This window comes from Sus scrofa, chromosome 2 (assembly GCF_054392235.1).
Source record: "Sus scrofa isolate SSC_HxYL_T2T_F1_AM1 chromosome 2, Sscrofa_HxYL_maternal_Yorkshire_Landrace_v2.0, whole genome shotgun sequence".
NCBI classification, from domain to species: domain Eukaryota; kingdom Metazoa; phylum Chordata; class Mammalia; order Artiodactyla; family Suidae; genus Sus; species Sus scrofa.
This window is the reverse complement of record NC_139384.1, coordinates 61,797,244-61,807,274: the sequence shown is the minus strand read 5'-3', so window position 1 is coordinate 61,807,274 and position 10,031 is coordinate 61,797,244. Positions and strand designations below refer to the sequence as shown.

At 34.1% G+C, this 10,031-nt stretch overlaps 1 protein-coding gene across 1 annotated transcript; it reads left to right on the top strand.

Annotated features, from left to right (window-relative positions):
• Positions 1-2,907: 2,907 nt before the first annotated feature.
• Positions 2,908-3,870, top strand: LOC110259735 (olfactory receptor 2T29-like). Its single transcript, XM_021085478.1, has one exon. It carries the CDS (start codon positions 2,908-2,910, stop codon positions 3,868-3,870), a length of 963 nt encoding a protein of 320 aa, XP_020941137.1.
• The last annotated feature ends 6,161 nt before the right edge of the window (positions 3,871-10,031 follow it).

Here is a 10,031-nt window from a genome sequence, read left to right as displayed (position 1 = left end):
TTTGATATTATTCTATTCCTACTGTTAATAATTCCTCACATCAAATATATATTATTCCACTTCTGTTAGACAATTGGATAGAGAACAGTATGAATGATCAGGGAGGCCAGGTGCCTTGTGTGGTATAGACAGTACTCCCTTGACTGTCTAAAGTCCTAGATGGGTTTTTCAGTGTGGCTTGATGACAGAGACTCCCATTTACCAAAGTGGGACAGAGATTTGCCCAGTGCCTCCTACTCACTTGCCTGCTCTCCTTTCATTCAGCAAAACGGCTTTGAAGTCTTCACATTACTGGTCACTGCATTGATCCTAGCTTCAATTTGACTACAAACAGAAGCTCAGAAGCTGGTAAGTTTTGCAATTATTGGAAATGTTTCAACATTTTTCAGACTCAGCTTTCATTTGCCAGTGTAGGTAGAATTTGACAGAAATATTATATTTTAATAGAATGTTTTCCAGATATAAACACATCAAACTCATTTTCAGTGTTGTCTACTGGTTCAATACCCAGAACTTGGGACTGTTCATATGATTAATATTGTCATTGATTTCCAGGATTGCTATAAGAGTATGAAATATATTTGGAACTTGGGAATTCTTCCTGAAATATTCCTCTATTGTAACTACCACTTCTAATTGCTTCCCAGAAAGAGGAGCCAGCATTTCCTTCTTGTTGGTGAGGAATTGCAAAATTTAGCATTAATATGTCAGAAATTAAAAAGTTGGAAATATTTAATATTTATAAAAGAAAATGTAGGAGTTCCCATTGTATCTCAGTGGGTTAAGAATGCAACTAGTATCCATGAGGATGTGGGTTTGATCCCTTGCCACATTCTGGCCTCATTCATTGGGTTAAGGATCCGGTGCTGCCACAAAATGAGGCATAGGTCACAGACATGGCTCGGATCTGGTCTTGCTGTGGCTATGTCTTAGGCCTGAAGCTGCAGCTCCAATTCAGTGCCTAGCCTGGGAACTTCCATGTGCCACAAGTGCAGCCATAAAAAGAAAAAGAGAGAAAATGTAGAAGCTATTTCTGATTCTCTTCTCAAAAGCCAGATTTATTTTTCTTTTATTGATTTTTCTTATTCATTTCATAACTATTTTAAAATTCTACTTTAAATCACATTTGTGTAATTCCCCATGAATAGACTGACTGTGACCTCCTTAAGGGTAGCCCAGTTTAATCTTTGTTTGATTTGCCTTCAGCCTCCAAAATAAATATAGGCTGTGGACAGCAAGACAGAAGATAGAACATGAAATTGGAATCAGAGACATCTTAATGTTGTTCAGTTTTTCTCTCTGTATCTCTGTTTCCATGAAAAATTTATTTCCACAGACTATAAAGTAGGTGATATGTACAAAACAACTAAAGCCTTGTCTTTTAAATGGCAGTGATCATCTAAATATTAGGGTTTTTTCCCCAGAAATTTAGAAAAAAAATGTAGGAGACTTAAGGAGACAAAGTTGGGGAAGAACGTACTAGACAGAACAGAGATGATATTCTCCATAAAGCTCTGTTTAACCAGAGTTAAAAATAAGAAATATATATTATATATGTATTTATATTTATTTATTCATATTTTTATGAATATATATTTAGGTAGAGTTTGAAAGTTTTATATTTATGAAAGTCTGAGATTATATATATGTATATCCATATGTTTAATATGGATTGTATTATATACTAAACTATATAATATAAGGAAGTCTGAATATAATAGATCATATCATATAGACATTATATTATATATTTTTACAGATTAAATTTATTACATATAATCTAAAAGCTATATGATGAATATGTAGTAGTCTGGAACTACAGAATTTATCAAATCCAAATAGCTATATGTATGAAGAGAAACTGAAAGCAGTAAACTGAAATAGTGCATTTGACATCTCTCATCATAATGAATAGTAAGGTCTATCTCTTAAAATGGAATATGTACAAAAATTACTCTATATATTACTACTTCAAATTAATAACATGTGCATATTCACTCAAAAGCAGTAATGTTCTAAGAACTTATATTATTTAACCTCAAGTAATTTTCACCGTATCTTAAGTCAAACATTATAATTCCTTTTTTTTAAAGTAAAATGGATAGAGAAATGGTGGGTAGAGGATAATTTGGACACACAGCTGTAGTGGTGCCACAGAGTCTGGACTCCTCTATCACCGACCTTAGGATATCTAAGGGGTTAGTCATTGGTGAGGATTTCAATCTGCTCCTGTGGATGCTTGGCTCCTTCCTCACAACAGCAGAGCCTCATAGCATGGCCTGAACCTATGGGAAAAGAGTATTCAAACTTTCTGTGCAGATGTTCACCAAATTTTGTCTCATTTACTTTCTAAATTTTCTGCATATATTTCTAAGTGTTTTTAAGATCCAGACTGACAAAGAAAAAAGTTGATTCAATTCTGAATTCCATAACAAAAATATAATTTTTTACTATATGTAACTAACAATTGTGACCAAAAGTTATGAATTATTTGAACACTTAGTTGCTTTTTTTTAACACATTGATCTCTAATTTACATTTTAAATTTTATTGGAGTAGAGTTGACTTACAATATTGTATTAGTTTCTGGTATAAAATGAAATGGAAATATAGGTTATTATAAATTTTCCCATAAAGTTTTTTAAAAACTATTGAGTAGATTTCCCTATCTTATACAGTCAGTTCCTGTTAATCTGCTATTTTTTTTAATTACAAGCAAACTATAATTCCCACAATCTACTCTTCCATAGTGCTTTCCGCCTATTGGTTACTATGCATACACAATGTCCATACACACATAGGCACATGTACACACCACAAACTCGCTAAATATTTATTTCAGGTGGTCATATCTCGTGAGTGATTTATTAACCCAAAAGCTCCTCTTGGTGATCTAGGTGAAACCTCATGGAAAACTCCACCTGGGTAGCCAACCACACTGGACAGTTGGAGTTCATCCTTCAGGGACTCTTCGGTCAATCCAAGCACCCAGCTCTCCTTTGCACAGTCATTTTTGTGATTTTCCTGATGGCCTTATCTGGGAACAGCATCCTGATTTTTCTGATTCATTCTAATGCCCATCTTCACACCCCCATGTACTTTTTCATCAGCCAATTGTCTCTCATGGATGTGATGTACATTTCTGTCACTGTGCCCAAGATGCTCATGGACCAGGTCATGGGCATGAATAAGATCTCAGTCCCTGAATGTGGAATGCAGATATTTTTCTATTTGACTCTAGTAGGTTCAGAATTTTTCCTTCTGGCAACTATGGCCTATGACCGCTATGTGGCCATTTGCCATCCACTCCATTATTCTACTCTCATGAATCATAAGGGGTGTCTCCTATTGGTGTTCGGCTGCTGGTTCCTAGGACTGGTGGATGGCTTTATGCTCACACCCATCACCATGACCTTCCCCTTCTGCAGATCCTGGGAGATCCATCATTTCTTCTGTGAGGTCCCTGCTGTAATGAAGCTTTCCTGCTCAGACACATCCATCTATGAGACACTCATGTACCTGTGTTGTATCCTCATGCTCCTCATCCCTTTCACAATCATTTCAAGCTCCTACTCTTTCATCCTCCTCACCATCCACAGAATGAATTCAGCAGAGGGTCAGAAGAAGGCCTTTATGACTTGCTCTTCCCACATGACTGTGGTCATCCTCTTCTATGGGGCTGCCATCTACACCTACATGCTCCCTACCTCCTACCACACTCCTGAGAAAGACATGGTTGTATCTGTTTTATACACCATACTCACTCCTGTGTTAAACCCTTTAATCTATAGTTTTAGGAATAAGGATGTTACAGGGGCTTTAAAGAAAATGTTCAATGGGGGAGTTATCTTTCAACGTACTATGAAGTAAGATGTTTTTATATTAATGGCTTATTTTTCTTTACCTATCAGAAATTTAAGATTTTGCATCAATATTATTCTTCAGATTCTCTTACCATAATGTGTCATCCCATATTCATCTGTTTTATTTTTATTTTACCTTTTCTTCATTTTTAAAAATTTTGTTGAAGTATAGTTGATTTAAAATGTTGTGATAATTTCCAGTTTACAGAAAAGTGATTCAGTTGTACACATATAAATACCCATTCCCATATAGGTTATCACAGAATATTGAGTGGAGTTCTCCGTGCCACTCTACTTGACCATCCATTAGAGGAATTATTTCCCTGTAAAAATTAGAAAGCTCTAATTTTTACACTCCTACTATGTACACATTATTTTTTGCATCTGTGTTAAATCCATTTTACATACTTCTGAAGTTGATAACTACACAGTGATTCTGTGAGAGTATTCATATACCTAGGAAATTCATAACTAAAACATTCAGAGGAAAATAATCATAAAGCATGCAACTAGTTAGAGAGAGATGAAGAGAAAAAAGATGATGAATAAAAAGGGGTATAATGTTAACAGGTGAATCTAGGTGAAATCTATGTGTATTAATTGTACTACTATTATTCATGGTATCAATGTATATTTGAAATTACTTAAAATAAAGGGTTAAGTACCAAATGTTCCTTCCATTTTTTAGTTCCTACCTTCTTTTTGGTGGTAATGTATTTGACAAATTAGAAACATATTAATGTGGCTCATCATCAGTCTGCCAATTCAGTCTTGTGACTTCTTTTATTGAAAACTACTTTGTTCTTCATGGTCCAACCATGATGGAATCTAGTGGGTGTTACTTCTCTTAAAATGTTAGCACCAAGCGGGCTCTTGGAAATTCAATACAGTGTGAAGTACTGAGGGAAAAATGTCAACCCCAAATGGAAGGAATAGTATTAACCCCAATAGTCCATCATGCAGGGAACATGAGGTGGTATCTAAGCTGAGATTTGAAGTATGTAACTTATACAAGCAAGTAGAGGAAGAACATCAAACATTCAATCCTTCATTAACTTAAACATTTGTTATACTATATTATGATTATTAAAATCATAGCTAAGCGAGTTTAGAATCAGTGCGTATCACTAAGTAATGTGAAGTATTTTGTGGAAATAGTTTTAATAAAATACATAAGTTGTTTTTATGGTAATGGAAGAAGGATACAGGTCATAAGCATACATCAATCCTACCTCTGACATATGAGTTCAGCCAAATAAAAGGGGACTGAAAGAAAACCTTGGAGCTCAGTGTTGAATGGTGACTAGGTGCTATCCTCAGGTGAATGAATACAGGGGACTGAGATGGGGCACTTGCACAGGGACCAGATGCCATGGAGAAAAAAGGAGCCAGTGTAAAAGTAAAATGGTTGATCAAGCAAGAGGGTTAAATGTTCCAATAACATCTCCCCGCCTGACTCATATTATAGTAGTGCTTCTTGTCCTTTTGTGATCCAGAGTGTTTAAAAACAAAACAACAACAACAACAACAACAAAAACAGTAATGAAATGATATGACCTGCATTGTAAAAATTTTTAAATTGTGACACTCATTTAGAGAAGTGCAACACTTGCTTACATGCTATTTAAGTAGCTATACAATACAGCAGTGTAAAATTATCAAACTCCAGAAAGAATTCATGTGTTTGTGCTCATGATGCATCAGTACTTGTACAATCATTTATACCCCCATTGAAAAAAACCCTCAAGGGAGGTCCCATTGCAGCTTAGTGGAAATGAACCCAGCTGGTGTCCATGAGTATGTGGGTTCAGTCCCTAGCCTAGCTCAGTGGGTTAAGTATCCGGCATTTGCATGAGCTGTGGTGTAGGTTGAAGATGCTGTTCAGATACTGTGTTTCTGTGGCTGTGGTATAGGCTCTGGTGTTGCTGTGGCTGTGGTGAAAATTCTTATCCTGCCCACCCTAGTCTAGGAACCCCTAGTCTAGGAATGGCCATATGCCTTGCATGTGGTCCTAAAAAAGTAAATAAATAAAAATAAAAATGAATTTTTAAATTAAAAAAAAATTTTAAAGCCATCATGATTCTACATACTCCAAAGGACACTCTGGACAATGATTGAAATTCTTACCAAATTTAGGAGTAAACCATCATATATTAGATAAAGAAGTTTGCATTATTTTTAACAAATATTCCATTGTTTAAAGAGTTTTCAAAAGTTTGAAGAAATAGAAGGAGCAAAATAAGTTTTCTAGGCACAACCTGGGAACTGTCTTAATAAAATTAGGTGCTTTGGAATTCACACTTAATACAATTTTGGTTTTCTATTTTACCTCTTTGTTTATAATTTAAAACAAAATAATCTCTGTTTCTGTTCGATACTTAGTTCAGAAAAGGTAAACCTCTATATTATGGCTATGAAGCCAAAAGCTGTATAGAGGCATATCTCATTTTACTGTGCTTTGTTTTATTCTGCTTTACAGATATTGGTTTTTTTACAAATTAAAGGTTTGTGACAGCCCTGTTAAACAAGTCTATTGATGCCATTTTTTCAACAGCATCTGCTCACTTTATGTCTGTTTGTCATATTTTGGTAATTCTTGCAATATTTCAAAATTTTTATCTTTAATGGAAGGCCAAAATAATGGTTATTATTTGTTTAGTAATAAGGTATTTTAAATTAAGTTATATACATTGTTCTTCTAGAAAAGAATGCTATTGCACACTGAATAGAGCATAGTGTAACATAAATTTTATATGTACTGGAAAGCCAAAAAAATTCATGTTGCTCACTTTATTGCAATATTCACTAATTATAAAGATCTGGAGTTAACTCTCAATATCTCCAAGGTTTGCCTGTAATTTAAAATTCTTTTTTAATGAGTAAAGAGATTATTTATCTGAAACATGATTTTTTAAGCTAGCAACTGTCTTCAGCATCTTAAGAGTTCAGTGTAAATAGACTGGTTCGTATTTCAAAGGATGGATACATCCTCATTTTTAAAATAAATTAACTACTATCAAAAATAACAAAAAATTGCCTATTATTATACACTTTTTAATTAAATAAATGAGTGTCTTGTGCATATATCTTTCTTCACATCTATCGCTATGTTAATAGGACATATCCCCAGAAGGGGACTTTTATTCCGATGACCAATGAATTTGATGCAAAGTGATAATTCGTATAATATTAAAGTCTAGGTTAATTTAGCATCCACCAGCTATGCAGAAAGAGGACTAGTTCCTCATATTCCTTTTGTGCTCTATCCTTCCCCTCAGGTTTGTTGGCTCTTCTAAATCTATTCTGCAACCAAGGGGGACTACTCATCCCTTTTGCCCTCTGAATGATTTGGTTAATGAGAGATCCCAGCAAGTGATTAGAGGGTGGGAGCAAACTGAATTCTGGGTGTTTATTCCCCCAGTATCTTCTCTGCCGGGCTGAGACAAGCAAGGCCAAGTTCCAACCCCCAGGGCCCAGATCACCCAAGTGGTCCGCTAGTGGATTCTGGAAACTGTTGCTCCTCCTACTGCCCCTCAGGGTCAAGGCTGGAGAGAACTTCCCCTTGTCACTGCCTTTGGGTCATTCTCCATCTCTTGAAAATTCTTATTCCCACCCACCCTTTTTCTAATTCTTTTTTTTTTAGAGGCCCATCTGCAGCATATGGAAGTGCCCAGGCAAGGGCTCAAATTTGGAGCTGCATCTGCTGGCCTATGCCAAAGCCACAGTCTTGCCATTTCTGAGCTTTTTAGGCAAACTGCACCACAGCTCATGGCAATGCTGGATCCTTAACCCATTGAGTGGGTTCAGTGATAGAACCTGAGTTCTCATGGATACTAGTTGGGTTCATGACTGCTGAGCCACAATGGGAACTGCCTACTTTCATCTTGTTGTAGTCACTCACTGATACTGTCTATACTATGCAGATTTTCCCCAATATTATTGATTGAGTCTAGATTATATATTTGGTTTTTATTCTTTAATTTTGATTTAACATATTTTTATAATTTCATTGTCCTATATAATTCCTAAAAGCTGCTTGAGTCTTCAAAATCTTTGTTAATTTTTGACTGAGTAGGTTGTCATCTAACTTGTTTGCCTTATAGATGTTACTAACATCAACCTTTTGTTATATATGTTGTGCTTTTTTTAAAAGTGAGACTTTGATGTATGTTTAATGTTTTCTTGTTGTACATATTATTTTTTGAGTCAAATATATCACTCATTCTTTTCTAGTTTCAAATTACATATCCTATTTATAAAGCCTTCTCTGTCACAATAAGAAAAATTGATTTTTCTGCTGTTTTCTAATGCATTCTATTATATATACATATGCCTCGTTCATCTGCATGAATTTATTTTTATTATTCTGTGAAATGCACATCTAATTTTATTTTTGAGTCCCCATGAAAATTACCATTTGAATAAATTTAAGGCTTTTTGTGTATTCACAATACTGTTAAACTCTCAGCAATACCAAATTCCAGAGAGATATAAAGAAAGAGAGAGTTGTGGGTATGTGCATATTCATTTTAAGGAATTATTATACATAACTATTAAGTTAAAAAGGCTGACATTGTTAGGGCAGAAAGGCAAGTTGGGAATTTAAATAGTAGTTGAGGCCTTGAGTCTGAATTCTATAAGCTATGTCAACAGCCTAGAAACATAAGCAGCATTTCTACACTGCAGCTTTGATGCAGAATACTTTCTCCTCTGAGAGACTCACACAGTTTTGCTCTTAAGGCCTGATATGAGGCCCAGACACATTATGGAGGATAATCTGCTTTATTTACAGGCTTATTTTATTTTTATGTTTTTAATTTTTAATGAATATTTAAATTATGCATTTACATCCCTTTATTCTCTTTAAAAAACATCTAAATACAAATCACTTTCTGTTTTTTTATTTTTTCTTTGAAACTAACATTTTATTTATTTATTTGTTTTTAATGATTTTTATTTTTCCATTATTAGCTGGTTTACTGTGTTCTGTCAGTTTTCTACTGTAAGCAGTATGACCCAGTCACACATATATATGCATTCTTATTCTCACAATATCTTCCATTATGCTCCATCAAAAGTGACTGGATATAGTTCCCAGTGCTATACAGCAGGCTCTCATTGCTTATCCATTCCAAATGCAATAGTTTGTATCTATTAACCCCCAATTCTCTGTTTGTATTGAACAGATTGTAGCAACCAGTCTAAGAGGTCTTTGAACAAAATTTGATTTTTTTCAAAATGTAATTAATTGAACACACTCCAAAAATTTATATTGCATTACAAATAAAATGATTTGAAAAAGTAGCTTCCCTTGACAAAGGGGTGAATAGAACAGGCACTGGTGTTTGAGTAACTTTAGTTTTCTTGATCTGGTGCTGCTTATATAGACAATAGTTTCCTTTGTGATCTGAGGACTTTCTGAATCTATGGTACATTTCATTAAATCTCTTTTTTGTGACATAAAAAGCTATATATTTAATGTATACAATTTTACATGCTTATATTTAAGTGTATACCCAGGAATCAACCAACATAATCAAACATAAATTTATCCATCACTACCATAAGTTTCCTTTCACCCCTATTAGTTCTTCTGTTTTTCTTTTTATGGTAAGAGCATTTAATACAAAATCTATACTCTTAGAAAAATTTGAATTATATAATAAAGTGATATATTATAATTATTCTCTTGTATAATAAAAATGTATATTGTTCAACAAATTTCATATCACATTTCATATCTTACCACATTTAAAAATCCTTTTGTTAACTAATAGACATTTACTGTGTTTTCAAATCTTCATTACTGTGAATAATGTAATGGATGTGGAAGTACAGATATCTCACTAAGATCCAGATACACCAAAAGTGGGGTTGCTGAATCAGATAATAATTATATTTTCAAAATTTGAGGAAACTTCATATTGCTTTTCAAAATGGCTGCACCAGTTAACATTCTATCCAAAATTATAAGAGGGTTCTTTTTTCTCCACAATCACACTAACACTTGTTCTATTTTTTTAATAGTCATTCTAACAGGTAGCATATGATATCTTAATGTGGTTTTGATTTTAATTTCCCTCATGATAAGTAAAGTTTATTAGCTTTTCATAAAACTATTAGTCATTTTTATGGCTTCATCAGAGCCATAGCTATTCAAGCCCTTTG

Bases quoted from the DNA above. Each gene is read 5' to 3' on its own strand.
- LOC110259735 (XM_021085478.1), top strand. From the start codon at position 2,908: ATGGAAAACTCCACCTGGGTAGCCAACCACACTGGACAGTTGGAGTTC.